Source organism: Kwoniella dejecticola, chromosome 5 (assembly GCF_000512565.2).
Source record: "Kwoniella dejecticola CBS 10117 chromosome 5, complete sequence".
NCBI lineage: Eukaryota > Fungi > Basidiomycota > Tremellomycetes > Tremellales > Cryptococcaceae > Kwoniella > Kwoniella dejecticola.
The window spans coordinates 175,084-191,271 of record NC_089305.1 but is presented as its reverse complement, the minus strand read 5'-3'; the positions used below and the strand labels follow the sequence as shown (position 1 = coordinate 191,271).

The window sequence follows — 16,188 nt, the reverse complement described above, 5'->3', positions numbered from 1 at the left end:
GCCTAGAACCAATGCCGATTCATTGGGAAACCTCTTGCGGCGTGGCAACGAGGCGAGACGAGACGAGACGAGACGAGGAGGAAACCCTAACTTGTTAGAAGCGCAATGTGGAAAGCAAAGAAACAGTGACGCTGATGCTGACGCTGTCTCCATCTCCCACTGATCAATTCTAACAAGCCAAGGCAGGCGATCAGAGCTTCTTTAGGATATATCGTAAGTGCACGTGTGGTGGCGTCTAGCTAGAAATCATCATCGATCGAGAGGGAATTTAACGATATCGAGAACAAGACATTTTGCTTGAATATGCATGATGACGGTATCTCTATGTGGCAGCCTTGGAATTCAGGTACAGGATGTCAATCGAGTATCAGACTTACTTATACAACCCCTGCACATAGACGCACACCGAGGAGATCTGTCCGATCGGGCTATTTTCACATGTCCACTCATACCCACCCCGGTGGATCGGCCCGGGTGGATTCCCTCGAGAATGTCATCTCGCGAAAAGTTCATAACACCTCGACTCTCATTTGTCGACCTGATCTGATTTGATATTGACCATCTGAACCCATCTTCCTCAACTGTATACACTACACACGGTACATGACACAACAGGGCTCAAGGACCAAGGACCTAGCAAGATGATCAGGCAACTACCCAGAATATCCAGAGCGTCCGTCGCGCCGGTCAAACATGTGCAAAGGCAGACGGTTCCCGTGTTTAGGGCTCGTTTCGCATCATCATCATCGAGTTCGACGGCTAGCTCGTCCTCCAGCCAGAGGACGAGTCTGGTCGTAGCCGTAGCAGCCGCAGCAGTGAGTGTCTTATGATAACCTCCTTGCTACTTCGACTCTCATGCAGTCCTCGAGCAAAGAGAAGAGTTGAGGAGCTGATAGTTTGGTGTATAGGGAATAGCACTCACATATAAATCATTTATGCCTTCCATCAAAGCCGACGAGGGAGCATTATCATCAAAGACAGATAAATACCCGGGTACGAAGCAGCCCTCAGGCCAAAAGCTTATAAGTTTTGAGGAGGTTCAGAAACACACAAAGCGGGATGACTGTTGGGTCATCATTGACGTGAGCGAATCTCGCTGTCACTATCGCTTTCATCGACCATCACTGTTCGCTGATACTCACATACATTGTCATAAACAGGGGAAGATATACGACGTGACTGATTTCCTGGATAATCACCCCGGAGGAGCCGAGATCATCTTAGCAAATGCAGGGAAAGATGCGACGTGAGTCAGAGAAACACACTTCTCTTTCATTCATTAGACCTCGTAAGGCCGGGGCCGGGGAAGTGGGATTGACTTGGCTGACTATCCCTTCCTCCATGCTTTGGCGTCGTAGTAAAATATTCAAACCCCTTCATCCGCCTGATGCCCTCGAAACGCTGGACGAATCCCAACACCTAGGTCCGGTCGATCCCCTGACAGTCCCTGAACCAGAAGACGAAGAGCCAACGGAGGAAGAAATAAGTATAGAAGAAGCTAGGAAAACCCTGCCGCCCGTAGATTCCATGTTGTTAGTTAATGATTTCGAAGATTGGGCGGAGAAGGTGTTGAGTGGGACTGCGTGGAATTATTATAAATCAGCTGCGGATCGGGAGATCAGTGAGTGCCATCCTTCCCTTCTTCCATTCGTACAATTCACCTTGCCGTCCTTTGCTGCATTTCGCTATTCGCAAACACTCAAGGCAGTCTGGATTATAAAAATTACACCTTTTTCCCCACCTGACATCTTGATCGAGAATGATATCAAGGTATCGATGTTGGTATTGATTCTAATGCTGATGTCGATGTCCTCAGCCGCCGGGGAGAATCAAGATGCTTTCAAACGGTATTACTTCCGTCCACGTATACTCCGCGACGCCACCCACGGATCCATCGACACCGAATTCGTAGGTATGAAGACCAACTTGCCAATCTTCATCTCGCCAGCTGCAATGGCCAAACTCGGTCATCCGTTAGGTGAGGTCAACTTGACCAAAGGTGCGGGTAAATGCGGGATCGTCCAGGGTGTAAGTCATGTTCGAACTTCTTTCTTCTCTGCCTTAGCAAATCCCGTCTCAGTCACCGTCACCGTCACTCTCTACCTCCATTGAGAACGAGACAAATCCCCGGCTGGGCTGCGTAGCTGATGTCTCGAGTGGTCTTGGTTGGCAGATCTCAATCAATGCGTCTTGTTCACTGGACGAAATTATGGCAGCCCGTGAAAAAGGACAACAAGTCATGTTCCAAATATACCTGAACAAAGATCGGAAAGCCTCAGAAGCGCTCTTACATAAAGTGACGGAGCTAGGAGCATCAGCGATCATATTTACGGTTGACACGGCTTGGCGATCAAAACGAACCAGAGATGTAAGGGCCAAAGTCGCTGTAGCCCCGCCTCCCTCTTCGGAAGGCCAGGAGAAGTCGAAAGCCCCACTAGGGGTCAGTCAGGCGATTAGTGGGTATCAGGATACGAATTTGACTTGGAATGATATTGGGTTTATACGGGTGAGTCATACTTGCCCTTTCCTTTCCTTTCCTTTCCTTTCCTTTCCTTTCCTTTCCTTTCCTTTCCTTTCCTTTCCTTTCCTTTCCTTTCCTTTCCTTTCCTTTCCTTTTACGTTCACATGCACATTCACGTTCACTAAGCAAGAGAAGATACTGATGTGATGGGTTTTTCACGCGTCATCTTGCAGAAACACACAAACCTGCCTATTATCGTCAAAGGTATTCAATCGATGGAAGATGCCGAGTTGTGCGCGGAACATGGTGTGGAGGGTATAATATTGTCTAATCATGGTGGAAGACAATGCGATTTGTGAGTCATCGTCTTCGTCTTCGTTCTCTTGGTCGGCATTCTCAACGTCACTACAGAGATTGTACGGCTGACTGGTCGAATCGTAAATTTTGAACAACGTTATAGCGCTCCTGCGCCGATAGATCTGTTATATGAAATGCGAATCAACAAGCCAGAACTCTTCACCAAATTGGACGTGATGATGGACGGCGGAATCAGGTCGGGGGCAGACGTCGTGAAAGCGCTTGCGCTGGGTGCGAGGGCCGTTGGACTAGGAAGGAGTTTCTTGTATGCTAATGGGACACATGGGGAGGATGGCGTTATCAGATTATGCGAGAGTGAGTAGTCTATCGTTTGCTCCTCGACCTCGACTTCCCCGATGACAAGTGATCCTATACTTTTGATACTCCTGCCGGAACAGAATCGGGTGTGAGAGATGAAATATGCTGATCTCATCTGGAATTCTTACCTCCGCAGTCTTAGCGGAAGAAATCCAAAATACGATGCGAAACATCGGCGCGAACAATATATCGGATCTCAAACCTGAATTAGTCGGTCCTGCTGGTCCGTGGGTATACGGCAATGCTCCTCCCTGGGGCGGGAAGAACAAGGCATGATTCATCCACGAAAAAAACGTCAAATCAACCTTGATACGGGATATGTAGTATGCTTCTCGGCAGCGGATCACAGCCTCCCACGTCTTACGTTTTCTTCTTCTTTCGCAAATCAATGATTCCCTTCTCTATTTGATTAGGGATGATGTCACGATCGGGTGACCGCCTTCTTGAGATTTGTTTATGTAGCATTGTTGTCTTTTCTCATGCATTCATACATTTACCATTTACCATTAACAATACATCCCACCCATCTAGATTCTTGATGCCGACGCCCATGCCCATTGATCCTGCTTGAATACGTGAATGCGGGAATGCGGGAATGCGATTGATCATTTGGCAGCAGGTGTGGCGCCCTTCGGCTCATCAGGACCCATCTGAACAGCGAAGAAGAGCGCCAAGCCGACGATGTACATCCAGTATTTCTGCATGAACGATTTCTCCACTTCTGGGGGTGCGGGCGAGCCTGTTGATGGATCGACAGTAGGCGGAGGGGCGAGATTCGGACTATACGAGTGGACATAGATATATATATGAATGTCAACGATGGTGCACGATTCAGTATAAAACCGATGGACAATAATACGTTCTAAAGCACGTGAGGTTGATCTTACCTTATTGTCCTGTAGCTTGATTTGGGGAATTCCACTACTAGCTCAGTCAATAAAGGGAGTGTTACCGATTGAGTCGTGGTATTGTTGAACGAACATCCGTCAGTGGAGGTGGGTAGTATAGATATAGATGAGGGTATGGAGGAGGATGATAAGTGGATCTCGATTTTAGGCGGAGAAGAGGCGAGATAGCACTATTTCGGTCATAATGGTGTAGGGTCGTTAGCGCGATGAGGAAGAACCGTCGCGATGGATACTCAGGATCCTGTCGATGTCGAGAGACAAAGAGAAATATGAGTATGGACGAGCTTACAGATCGCGTGGAAGTCATTAACCATTCTTCTGGCGTATCATGCTCGCCTAACTGAACTGCGAACTGATACCATCCTTTCCCATCGTCTGATTGACCTCCTATGCTTGTGTTTTCCACACCTTCGGAGGGCAGAAGCGCTATGGCAGAGCTATGCGGGCTATCGTCGAGTACATTGAAATTGCCGAGAGGTAGATATGTAGGAGGGGATTGAGGCGAAGGGTGCGGTAAGAATCGGTGATGTAGCTTGTAAATCGGTATACTTTCTGCTAGTGTGGTTGACGATGCCGAGGAGAGCACCAATATGGCTGTCGAGAGCAAAGTGGTTCGCATATTGGTATTTGCTGATCACAGACGCAGCAGCTACAGCGATATCAGAACAATCGTACATGACATGCACTCTCAATATCCCAGCTGCAGCAAGCTGAAGGTGAAGGCGGTCTCCGGATCTAAATTGCGGCGATCACCGAGATGAGAGCGAAGACGGAATCAAATCGATAAGAGGAGATTATTTTGACCGGCTATAAAGTTTTGAACTGCACTTACAGATTTACTCACTTGTCAACACCTCTATACCATATCATCAATATAGTCGCATAAGAACACTCATCGCTGAACAAATCAATCGACAATGTCAGACGCACCTCGACTCAAATCAGCCCTCAAGAAAACCTCAGCCTCGCACTCGCACTCGCACTCACAATCAAGTGCGAAAGCAGGTCCATCAACCTCTTCAACTTCGAACTCGAAAGGCAAGTCAAAAGGATCAGTCTCGCTAGCTGTCAAACCAACCCGATTCAGAGGACCAGATCTTGAGTCCGAGAGCGAAGGTAATGCCTCGGGATTTGAAGGCGAAGATGATGACGTCGATATGGGAGGGCAAGAGAGCGAGATAGATACGGACGAAGAGATTGAGAGGAGTAATCAGAAAGATCCTAAAAAGAGTACAAGTGAGTCCGACTTTCTTCGGTCCCTCCCTGGTCCCATCAGTCGATTCACGAATCATTTTGAGAGAACATGTGATCTGACATGTGGGATTGGGGTTTCGAACCAATAGAACGTAAAAGAGCACCTACGACAGCCGATCAATTCGGATCAACTTTGACCTCTTTACTGGCCGATCCCCTAATTCAGAAAACCAAGACGAAGAAACCCAAGTCAGACGAAAGCTCAACCTTGAAACCGAAACCAAAATCAAAAGACGCCACTATCACCAGCACCACCTCTGCTGCTGCTGCTACCACCACAAATGCACAGCAACCTATTCTCGCTCTATCGTCGGCGAAACCACCTACCAAGAGCTCCGTCTCGATAGAAGCGAAGGCTAGACGACAGCTGAAAATGGAGAAAGAGGAGAAACAGGATAAAGCGCGTGTGAAAGATATAGTAGAGGGTTGGTCCGGTGGGGATGGTGTAGTTGGAGGACAGGAGTTTGAGAAAGGTCTAAGGAAGACTGCACAACGAGGTGGTGAGTCAGAATCAAAGTCAACTTGTGCAATCCTCCATTCGAAAACAAAGACGGATTAGGCGTCATTCCGTGGCAGGCGATCAAGACTCGACGACCTGGATGAAGTGACGCTGATACAATGCATGGTGTGTTGTGTTGGGTGGACTGGCACGTAGTGATCAAGCTTTTCAATGCGATTTTACTGGCTTCGAAGAATTCGGAAGCGGCTATGACCTCTTTATCGGCTCAAGCGAAGCTCAAGCCCGAAGTAGGAAAGCGGAAGGAGAAGGATAATATCCTGGGAAGAGGCGGGAAGAGCGAAGATGTATTGACAAAGGAAAGTTTCTTGGATATGGTCAGAAAGGGGAGTGCGAGGTAGGGAGGTTCCGCAGTGTTTCGCACCAAAACACCAATACGGCCTGTTCTTACAGCTACAGTGTATGTATACGAATACCAAGGACCAGGCTCCATAGGCTCTATCGTGTCCACGATGCCCGTAGGGAGCATTCTACCAGGACTGAAAAGCCATTCCAGTATCTCCGGAGCATCGCCGCCGGGGTCCACTCGATGCGATCCAATGCCAAACCCGGTATTTGAGTATACGCATAGCTCATTGCGACGTATCTAGCTCTATATCACAGAGTCGCTCCACTCCCCCCGTGTCTCGGATTCAACTGACGAACTAACGATTACTCCCTCTTTTCCAAGATCAAATCGAACTTGCCAGGCGTCAAAGTCAAATCCTCATACGCCGTATCAAACATCCTCTTTCTACTTTCTTCCCACTGTTCTCCTTGTCCTTCCTTTTGTTCCTCTGCCTCTCCCTTGACTTTGACTTTATACTGACTAAGGAGTCTACTGACAAAACTAACCATCTCCACTTCAGCAAACCTCCTTCCTATGCATTGTCGACCTCCCAGACTGAAACCGAGGTAGGGTATATCTCCTGCTCCCTCTACCTCTCCTTCCCTCTCAGCATTTTTACTCGTTCGTGGAAGGTGTCTTCTCGGATTGAACTCGTTGCTCTCTTTCCAGTGATACGGATTCTTCTGACACGCGGGTAAATCTAACCCAATCAAACTTCCTTTCTTCATCAGATGTGTCTTCTCGACAACGTTCCCATTTTTGTCCCATGTGGTGTAGGGCACGAGGGAATCTTCGATGGCGTATTTAAAGATCAGTCGAGCGGAGTCGTTCTGCCGGAGAGATTCGAGGCAGAATGCGAGTGTTAATTGCAGTTGATTCATGTTTTTGTAACCTGGCACAAGATTCAGTCAGTGTCAGTGTCAGTGTCATTCGAGAACGTAAAGGCTTTTTTCCCTGTATTGCGCGGGAATCTACTGTCACGGGCCAAGTGAAGGCGTGCGTGAAGGAGAGACAGTTACACGCGGGACACAGCAACTCACTTGGCTCTTCTTCGCCGCGGACATCTTTGATCTCCTCATATATCCCCTCTTGCCAATCCGGGTATAAAGCGAGGTTCGCAAGGATGAAAGCTAGAGTATGACCAGTAGTCTCGTGCCCTGCCCTACAGTTACATCGGTTCGCTCTCTTAGCATCCGCATTCGCATGACCAAATGCACTCGTTTCGGATTTTATCGGATTGAAGATATACTATAGGAAACTTACACGAGGAAAACAACTATATGGGAATCGGAACACAATCATCAGTTATATATCCTTCCAAATTGCAAAATCAATTTGTTCGTTTTACTCACACATATCGCTGATGACTTCTTCCTCAGTCAATCCAACCCCAAATTTACCCGTACCTTTGGCCCCGGGCTGTTGTGAAGCCCTTTCAGCTGTTATTTGTGCATGAGCCAAAGCGCCCAAAATGTCTTTAGGCGGTTTAGAAGATAAGTCGTCTTCCTCGATGATTTCGTTTCGCCGGTGTTGGTATAATCGATGAGTGTGTTTGAGGTAATCCCTTCGAGCAACTCCGTATCTCCGCAAGCTACAAATCCATCATCAAAATTGCTGCTATTGGAACGTTTATGTCTATCGAAGGGACGAGGGGACATTGGCTCACCTAGGTACAACTTTCAATACCCACTATAGAGCACCTCAATGATTTGGTAAGCACGGTCACTGGGTGTTGTAGAAATATGGCGGATGTAAAACACTCACGGAAGGCATCAAGAATTGAAGTAACAAGCTTTCGTCCATCGCTTCCATCGACTCGACGAATGGCACTAAATAAGTGAGTTCATGACACTTCAGCATGTTTTCGGTTTGGACTTCTTTTCACACCGTCGTGGCAAAATCATCACTTACTTTCACCTTTTCCATCAGATTTCTCGATTCTCCACGGGATCTTCTCGCTGAATCCCACTTCTCCAATGACGGCGAACGTGACCTGACTCATTCTTATCAGCTGAACTATCTTCATGGCATTTCACATGTTACGAATGATAACGCTGGAATTAGTCTTCGTAAATTACCACAAATCGGAGTGCCTTCAGATACAGCTACAGAGGTTGCGAAATTCACCTTGATCATCAAATGGCCTATATCTCCCAACACCCCTCCCCGTTCTTTCACCCCTTCTTCGCATAACATAATCTCCACTTGCCCCGTCATCTTCTCCCACACTTTCTCGAAGATCTGTTCGCCGAAGCAACCTCTGATCACATTCTTATGATGTCTATGTTCTTCCCCGTCATAGGCACTGACTATATTACTCCCGAATTGCCTGATGTTCTCGTACCGTTTCTCGAAGGACGCTTTCCCAAACGTGGGCTTCGTGCAGACGTGTTTGGCAAGTGACGGCGAACCGATGAAATATACGGGCCCAGAAGGGAGGGCGAGGACGGTGAATGCCAATAAGTCGGACCCGGCATTTTGGTAGACTGATCGCATCACGATCCAGTGAATCAATTCAGTCAGTCAGAGTGTTCTCTCGATTCTAGACTTTCAGGTCTGGACAATGACCAGTGCAGAAGTACAGTACATTGCTATTAATCGGCCATCGGCAATGGATTGGATGCCACTCACTGTCGAACTCAGGCTTGGTATAGAAATCCTTGACGGGGAATAAATACGGTATATGAGGTAATCTGGGTCTCAATCCGACTTCCCAAGCTGGGAAGACTCCGTGTCGAGTAGGTAATCCACGAACTTGCTATAATCATAAAACACGACCAGCATCCCAAATCAGCATCAGTATCAGCGTTGAATCATACCAGACCGTACTTTTCCCCATATATAGATTGATTGTAACAAGTGGGACTCACCCTCAAAACACCAATATAAGTGAACACGATACTGAGAAGGTACAAGGCGATTCCGCCTCCTACCAGGAGGTAGATATGAGGGAGAGCCTCCTGGAGAGTATGCGGGATGGATATCGGTGGGATATCGCCTTTGAGCCAGTTCATTTTGTTGGGATTGGGCCAGTCACACCACTGCCTGTGATATGGACAGGCTTTATTCAGAATATACAAGTCAAGTGAGAGATGGTCTCAAACCAAAAGAGCAACTCTAAAAGCAGACTGGTTCTTTCGACACGACCCTCGGGCTCTGACAAAGTGCTTTGTAATCATTGGTCTAAGGTGATTCAGCTGGTTTATTTCACAGTCCATGGGACGCTATACAAATAGCGTCGGATCAAAGCGTATCAGCTTGAGTTCGTTTTCAAGCTTGACGACGCAAGCGGATTGTGAAGGGGTAAGATAGCTTGTCGATGAAACATTTCTCGTGCCTGAGCGCCGGCCCAAGAACTATTCAGGATACGAGCCACGACGATGAACACGGGAGGATGCGCCCAAGTCGTGGGATACTCAGTTTTACTTAGTAGCTGAAGACAGGGTGATGGACGATATTCACAGCCGTGTCAGAAACCCACTATGAGGTCTGGAAAAGTGAATAAGCACTGTGAACAAGCTTGAAACGCCCATCACATCGACGTCAGTCATCCTCGGAGACATTTCGGACAGAGAAGAGAGAACAAAGCTTAATACCCTTAATTCACTTACAGTGCGGTGGCGTTGTGATGTACCTGGCCTGAATCCCTACTGCGGGAATCAACGTGTTTCAGGATGAAGCGAAAGATGCCGAATGATCCAAGCACTTAGCTTTTCAGCCAGTAAATTTTGAAAAATGTCATCGGAGAAGAGATTCACAAAGAGAATACGAAAAATACACATCATTCATAGGTTCATGGTCTATTTACACGAGATTTGCCACCCAGAGCCTGCAGTGACCTTCTGTCTTTTAATGTGGATGTAGTCGCTCCTTATGCACTTTCATCTTGCGAGACAGCGTATGCGGAGTGACAGTCCCCCTTCATCCTTCATCGGATCATACCATGCTGGGTTTATGCAAATCCCTCTTTGACAGATTGGCTGTATAATCTAAGTTTTCTACCGATTCTGAATCTTCAGCGAATTCTTTGAAGTCCCTGGCGTTATCTCTGTTGACGCTTCGCGATTGCATAGTGGGAAGTTGGTACGACTATCAACCCATACCCAATCAGCCATCATCGAGGGCTACGACGTCAGAGTTATTTTAAATGTATCACGTACCTCGGTGTAAGTATCAACGTCGACTTGGACGGTAGCTTGATGTAATCGCTCACTTCCCATGGCGAATGTATTGGATTTCTGCGTCCGTATTCCAATTAGCACCTCCTTTCCCAGATTTGGGATGAAGGCAAGAAAGGAAGAAGGGATGACTGACGACATGAGCTTGATTCTGAGCTCCAGAACTACCTTGAGCAGCTCGTCGCAGCTGGTATCGCGAGTTCAAGGTGGCGAAGAAACCCAAAGCGTAAGCTTTAGGAATGAGCAGATCGAAAAATTGCGATAAGGCAGCTGGGGGTGCGATGGCGAACTGGATAGTGAATGCCAACATGCTGAATCACACCGTACCATGGAGGCAAATTTCAGCAGCAGACCTTACGTATCAAAGGTAGAAGAGGATGAACATCGCTCACAGGATAGTCGGGCCAAGTTGAGTCTCGATGGTGATACTGCCAACTCCATGATTAGCCATACAATACAGTATCAGATCAAAGGACCCCGACTTACAGCATCAACTTCTTGATCAGATCATCGGTAGCTGACCACCCAGTCTTGGACTTCCATAAACCGTATGCTAGACTCGAGGTGATGAGCGTATCTGATGCGAGGGAAAGACCTTGCCAGACTTGAGTGATCGTTGTCATTTTCTACAACGCATGGAGAATTGTCAGTTGGATTCGTTGCTTGGCTCAAATGCGAAAGAAAGAATACACGCGGCAGCTTCAAGACCTGAACTGAGAGTACTGAATTTCCAAGTCAAGTAGATGCACATTCCGCATTCCGCAACACTTCATAATGCCATCAGCATCAATGAGCTCCCATCCGCAGCAGAAGGACACTCACTTGAGACAACAGAGTAATATACCCAAGAAAATGTTTTTACCGTTTAACTTCCAAGTTCGCTCGATGTAGAAGAACTTGATGGGACCGGACTACATTGTGAGGAGTCTTTCATCAGCCACTGTGATTTACGGGTTTGATGTTACACTGCAAGTCTTCAACTTACGACTGTCCATCCCCATGTAGGGAAAATCATAGCTAGTTTGACATCGAGGAAAACACTGAATCGACCGAAATCTATCGACCATGAGAGGCGAAGCATTCAGCTGTCTACATTTTCCTTGAAATTCACCCCATATGGTACGCGAGAGACTTACTGTAAACGAAGTAGTGCATCCCGAAAAAGATTATATATGCCGTCCAACCTATCTGATTGAGATTGATGTAATGCTACAGACCACATAAACCACAGTCGAATCAGCCAGGATCATTCTACTACACGTCCATTCATCCATGTTTCACCGAAGAAGGGTGGGTGTCACGCGAAATTTTAGACAAGTCACGATCGACTCACAGTAAGCCAAGACATGAGGCGTCTTTCCGAATCTTTCGAATAAGTCCACCAAGTCTGGTATTGCTGAATCATAATCCCGAAGGCGATCGCATCGAAGATGACTCTGCGGTATCAACAAGGCGAGGCAAAGTAAGGCAAGGCAATTCGGGGAAGCTCCATGTCAGCTGCTCGATGCCCAGACATGCAAGAGGTAATTTGGGAAGCTACGGAGCTGAGGGAAAGGCGATCTTACCCAAGTAACCAAGGACCCAGGTTAAAACCCAGATCACCCCCTAAAGCCATCTGAGCAAGCTGCTCGACTTGTTCGGGAGGCATCAACGCAATATCAGGTACTTCGGCCATCTTTTCCTGCCGTTACTGTGTCTGGTGAATCGTAGAATATGTGACAAGGTTGTGTGGTTGGGTAAGGTAATGGACGATCGAGCGATTTGTGAAAGAAAGTTTAGGTTTGGCGTTGACGCTGGGTGTAGATGATACTGCACAGTGTGGACCTGGAAAAGGATTAAGTTAGAATATAAGGGGGAGATGAGCTTGCTTGAAAAGTTTCAAGTTCATCTTTATATATTGTGTTCTGTCTTAACTCTTCTCAACTTCTGCTCAGCTTGAGCAACTTGATCCCCAATCATGTGGTATCGTTGCTATCCTTGCCGTTGAGCTCGGTAAGTACAGTACAGACAGTAGTAGACCGACTTCCAAGAGACCTGTGCGATGAGCTAAGTAAGCTATCTCGATCGTGTGAAGCATTTCAGCAACTCATCAAACAGACCTAACGTAAGTGTGATACCTATCGATGACGATCTAAATTAGTAGGTTGTCAATGCACGGTGTCAGTATCTATGACGGTCGTCAAGCAGATTGAGGTCATTTGGTCATTTGGTCAAACTGGTCACTGTGATTATTTCGGTTAGAGCTTTCGGATGAGTTGAAAAGGAATAGAGAGTCAATTAGTTGATTAGCTGGTGAAGTCCAATATTCATATCCCTGAAGTAACTTGTCGAATCGCACTGACACGGAACCTTTTTTTTTTGTTTTGGCTGTTGACGTATCGAATTCGATCTACCTATCTACCCACTCTTTGATGATTACTTTACTTGACATAGCTTAGCTCGGAGATCGGAATGCCTGAAACAATCTTACACGCTCGCAAGTAGCTTTGAAAGGAACACCTTTGAACGGAATGCGTAGTTCGAGGCGTATTCTTAGTCCAACATCTTTTCTTCGTAACCCGAAATATCATCAAAACATTCGGACTACTTAACGACTCGACAATTTGACAATTTGACTTCACTTGCTATTCCAGTCTCGTTTCTGCTCCATTTCTGTTTCCGATTCCCGGCGGGATCTGGGGAAACGCACGAACCACCTTGATCGGATAGTAGCCGACTAATGTAGGCTTCGTTAGCTGATCGATTGACGGTTGATGGTGACTGTGTGGCTCATTGCAACCATCAAGGCTGATGAATGATTGAATGGTTGCCGCTGATCGCTTCGGTACGGCGATCACCATCAGCCAGAAAGCCAACACCGATTAGTGCCCTTTGAGGCTCGATACACAACGACCATCATGCTGATTTTGGAGATACACTTTTCCAAGTAAAACTCAGTTCATGTTAAAAAGTCGTCAGTTGTCGTGAGAAGAATTAGTCTGCGTTCCGGTGCTACCCGGGCATCTGCTTTCTGATTCGCATCTCGTCGCGGTAAGATTGCGACGTGAATGCGAGAGAGCAAGAGGAAGACTGGATCTGCATAGCACACACGTATCCTAACGACCGTTTCATACACCGTGATGCAACCACCGCCCCCCCAAGCTAGCTAGTATGACTTACTGAACTTAATCCTTACTACCGAATCCCGGGATCCAACCTTTGACTTTACCCCAGACCGATTTACCCTCCTCTGCTAGCCTTATACTTCCCCTCGAAGTTTCCAGGGACTCAGCCGCTTCTCGCTGAGGAGGAAACTCGAAATCTCGGGGCAAGTTGCTAGACGACCTAGCTTGTTTCATGGCTTTCGTAGATGCCGGAACTTGGATAGGCGCAGGCTCAAGTACAGGATTCAATTTGGCTTCTTGGATCTGGCGGGCGTGTTCTGTTATCGAGTTAAAGATTGCTACTTTACTGTATTGCCCCATAAGTCAAATCGTGTCAGTGAAGGGGACATTCGTAATCAGGGCGAAAATGAGTACTGGATCGAGAAACGGGAGATCGGAGGGAATCCCGCCTTTGTTCTGAATTGAATAGCCAGTCGGATGAGTTGGACGAGAAGGACATACCGATCACCATCCTGGATCTTGTCGTTCACTTCCATAGCAGCTGCGACTCCAGCAGCTCCGAAGCCGAGTAGACCACCAGCGAAACCTGATAATCCTGCCCAGAATAGACGAGTCGCGATGTGCGGTCGGGGGTATTGCTTCTTCATGAGTTGCCAGATCAACGCTGAGAATGATATTGCTCCTGCCTAATTACCAGGAGAGCAAGAAGAAGATCGTTAGTCAAGCTTGAATTGATTGACTGATATTAGGGGATGACCAGGTATCTCTGCTGATAATGAGATTGCACCATGAATCAAGCTTAAATAAAAAGCGAAATGAAAACTCACAGGCGGTGTATAAGCCATCCACTTATATCCTTGATCCATGATATCTACATCCCGCTGCGTGATCTCGCCTATCGATGACAAAACAGTGAATACCATGTTAGCTTTCGCCTGTGCCTCTAGAGGGATCGACGGAAAAGTGAGAGATATAGACATACCTGATGCGATCTTCTGCCTGACTAGATCTTTGGTCTCTGGCAGATCGAACGGGTTGACAGGTAAGATATTTCCGCTGAACCAACTCGAGCTGGACGAAGAGGATTCAGCGGCAAGGGTGCCGGGGGGTGTAGACGATTGAGCGGGTCTTGAAGACATCTTGCAGATTCGATTCGGTCAGAAATGGAGCTCCTGTTCTTAGCAGTAGATTACTGTTGGTGTAGCTGATGATACTATTCGAAGATGATATCTAATCCTTATAGAAGATGTTACTGATGGGGCATGGGCGACTGGTAAGATCGCAACTGGAACATTTGAAGAAATCGATCGGGGACAGCATTTTACGTAAACAGCACGTGGGTGCAATATTCCATTTTATGGTGTCTTGAAAGGTGAACATAGATATCTGACATGAATTCGTAGATTCGTAGACGCTGCAGAAGAGGACTGAAGGGTCTTTGAACGCCCACGCTCTTGGTCATTGAACTGTCAAGAAAGCTGAAGCAGGGCTTCATGCGCACTGTTCTCAAAGAGCTGTAAGATCTGCTCCACTGATCCCGGCCCTCACGAGCATGAGCGATGATTATATGTCCCCCCGAGACGCCTTCTGATTTATGAGCATCAGAAATCGGCACTATGCCTTAGACAGTATGACTTCACTTGTATGCCCGCCAGGATCTTTCGGAGCCCGGAGCCAAGATCGAGAAGCAGAAGGAGCTTTTCAAAAAGGATGTTGTCTTAGCAATGATGAGTGATTGTGATAGCATCACGACATGCGCTCTGCGGTGCGGATCTCGTTCAGATCGCATTGCTTGACATCGAAGTGCCAGTATGAGGTCTTTGGACTGGATTGAGCAATGGAGCAGTGATACATGTTATATGATACGATCGATTCCACCTGACTACTTTACTTGCCTTGCATTTGTTCTGTTAACACAGAGATATATATATCAGTCACACTCACCGATGAGACCCAGGGAGTAAATGGGGATGAGGACGCTGTTAATGATGATACTCACCGGCATTATGTTCTGCGAATCTAGCTCCCACACGCTCGGAGTGTTTCAGGAATTTATCGGTACAGTTTTGGACGCATGTCGACTACAGAAAAGGATCAAGTGGTCAGTCCGATTATTTCCCAGCAAAACATTGATAGGACGTTCACATCGGACTGAGAGGTTGAGGGCATAGAAACAATATTCCCTCCTCTCGAAGAAGCATAACTCACCTCGTTGGTCGTTAATGCCTTCGAGGTGAAATCTTGAGCACAAGCGTTAAAACACCTTTCGACTAAACCAGAATACAATCGCATGAAGTCTTGCATCTGCGACGACGGAACAGCAGTCAGCATCCTCAGATCAAGAGAATGTTCAATCTAGTCATGAAAGCTCGGGTGTCGACGAGAGAGCGGTGCTCGACATTGAGCGATAACGCTTCAAGCAGGATATGGGCGATGTCGATACTCACCTGCTTCTTCTCGATGACCTTGGTCATATGAGCCTGTTCCGTTCCGTTGAATTGAGAGAAGTCCATCTTGTCCTGCCGTTCTTGTCTTTTGCGAAGTTGAGTGTGCTGTGGGTAGATCTGACTGTATAGGTATCAATAGCGAATTGATCAGAACTCTATAGAATGGTTGACTTGCAAGGATCAGCAGCAGCGAAAAGCTCATATTCGGTTGTCCGGTGGAAAAATAGAAATATCTGCGGCGATCGCCGTCGTCGTTTTGTATGGTGATACACGTCGTTTGTCTTCTTGGCGACAACATTCATCCCTTTCTTCTATT

The 16,188-nt window shown here is 47.0% G+C and overlaps 8 protein-coding genes across 8 annotated transcripts; 2 read left to right on the top strand and 6 right to left on the bottom strand.

The window, feature by feature from the left end:
• Positions 1-641: 641 nt before the first annotated feature.
• I303_104181 (uncharacterized protein) lies at positions 642-3,412 on the top strand (the record flags this gene model as incomplete). Its single annotated transcript, XM_018408136.1, has 9 exons — positions 642-815; positions 909-1,082; positions 1,161-1,246; positions 1,359-1,621; positions 1,817-2,028; positions 2,174-2,506; positions 2,695-2,816; positions 2,922-3,133; positions 3,273-3,412. 9 exons carry the CDS (start codon positions 642-644, stop codon positions 3,410-3,412), a joined length of 1,716 nt encoding a protein of 571 aa, XP_018263347.1.
• Positions 3,413-3,741: 329 nt separating this feature from the next.
• On the bottom strand, positions 3,742-4,663 carry I303_104180 (uncharacterized protein; the record flags this gene model as incomplete). The annotated part of the gene is made up of 3 exons (XM_018408137.1): positions 3,742-3,916; positions 4,024-4,214; positions 4,334-4,663. The coding sequence occupies 3 exons, from the start codon at positions 4,661-4,663 to the stop codon at positions 3,742-3,744; spliced, it is 696 nt and encodes a 231-aa protein (XP_018263348.1).
• A 298-nt stretch (positions 4,664-4,961) lies between these two features.
• On the top strand, positions 4,962-6,156 carry I303_104179 (uncharacterized protein; the record flags this gene model as incomplete). The annotated part of the gene is made up of 4 exons (XM_018408138.1): positions 4,962-5,280; positions 5,388-5,487; positions 5,548-5,798; positions 5,954-6,156. The coding sequence occupies 4 exons, from the start codon at positions 4,962-4,964 to the stop codon at positions 6,154-6,156; spliced, it is 873 nt and encodes a 290-aa protein (XP_018263349.1).
• Positions 6,157-6,466: 310 nt separating this feature from the next.
• On the bottom strand, positions 6,467-9,157 carry I303_104178 (uncharacterized protein; the record flags this gene model as incomplete). The annotated part of the gene is made up of 10 exons (XM_065968919.1): positions 6,467-7,035; positions 7,184-7,305; positions 7,407-7,419; positions 7,496-7,734; positions 7,810-7,832; positions 7,908-7,972; positions 8,055-8,136; positions 8,271-8,629; positions 8,775-8,901; positions 9,014-9,157. The coding sequence occupies 10 exons, from the start codon at positions 9,155-9,157 to the stop codon at positions 6,467-6,469; spliced, it is 1,743 nt and encodes a 580-aa protein (XP_065824991.1).
• A 922-nt stretch (positions 9,158-10,079) lies between these two features.
• I303_104177 (uncharacterized protein) lies at positions 10,080-10,944 on the bottom strand (the record flags this gene model as incomplete). The annotated part of the gene is made up of 5 exons (XM_018408140.1): positions 10,080-10,232; positions 10,304-10,381; positions 10,458-10,632; positions 10,714-10,749; positions 10,808-10,944. The coding sequence occupies 5 exons, from the start codon at positions 10,942-10,944 to the stop codon at positions 10,080-10,082; spliced, it is 579 nt and encodes a 192-aa protein (XP_018263351.1).
• Positions 10,945-10,967: 23 nt separating this feature from the next.
• On the bottom strand, positions 10,968-11,996 carry I303_104176 (uncharacterized protein; the record flags this gene model as incomplete). The annotated part of the gene is made up of 6 exons (XM_018408141.1): positions 10,968-11,088; positions 11,144-11,232; positions 11,307-11,377; positions 11,458-11,530; positions 11,655-11,757; positions 11,887-11,996. The coding sequence occupies 6 exons, from the start codon at positions 11,994-11,996 to the stop codon at positions 10,968-10,970; spliced, it is 567 nt and encodes a 188-aa protein (XP_018263352.1).
• Positions 11,997-13,485: 1,489 nt separating this feature from the next.
• Positions 13,486-14,564, bottom strand: I303_104175 (uncharacterized protein; the record flags this gene model as incomplete). Its single annotated transcript, XM_018408142.1, has 4 exons — positions 13,486-13,771; positions 13,927-14,111; positions 14,253-14,320; positions 14,408-14,564. The coding sequence occupies 4 exons, from the start codon at positions 14,562-14,564 to the stop codon at positions 13,486-13,488; spliced, it is 696 nt and encodes a 231-aa protein (XP_018263353.1).
• Positions 14,565-15,312: 748 nt separating this feature from the next.
• Positions 15,313-15,938, bottom strand: I303_104174 (mitochondrial import inner membrane translocase subunit TIM9; the record flags this gene model as incomplete). The annotated part of the gene is made up of 4 exons (XM_018408143.2): positions 15,313-15,332; positions 15,425-15,506; positions 15,634-15,729; positions 15,873-15,938. 4 exons carry the CDS (start codon positions 15,936-15,938, stop codon positions 15,313-15,315), a joined length of 264 nt encoding a protein of 87 aa, XP_018263354.2.
• Between the last annotated feature and the right edge of the window lie 250 nt (positions 15,939-16,188).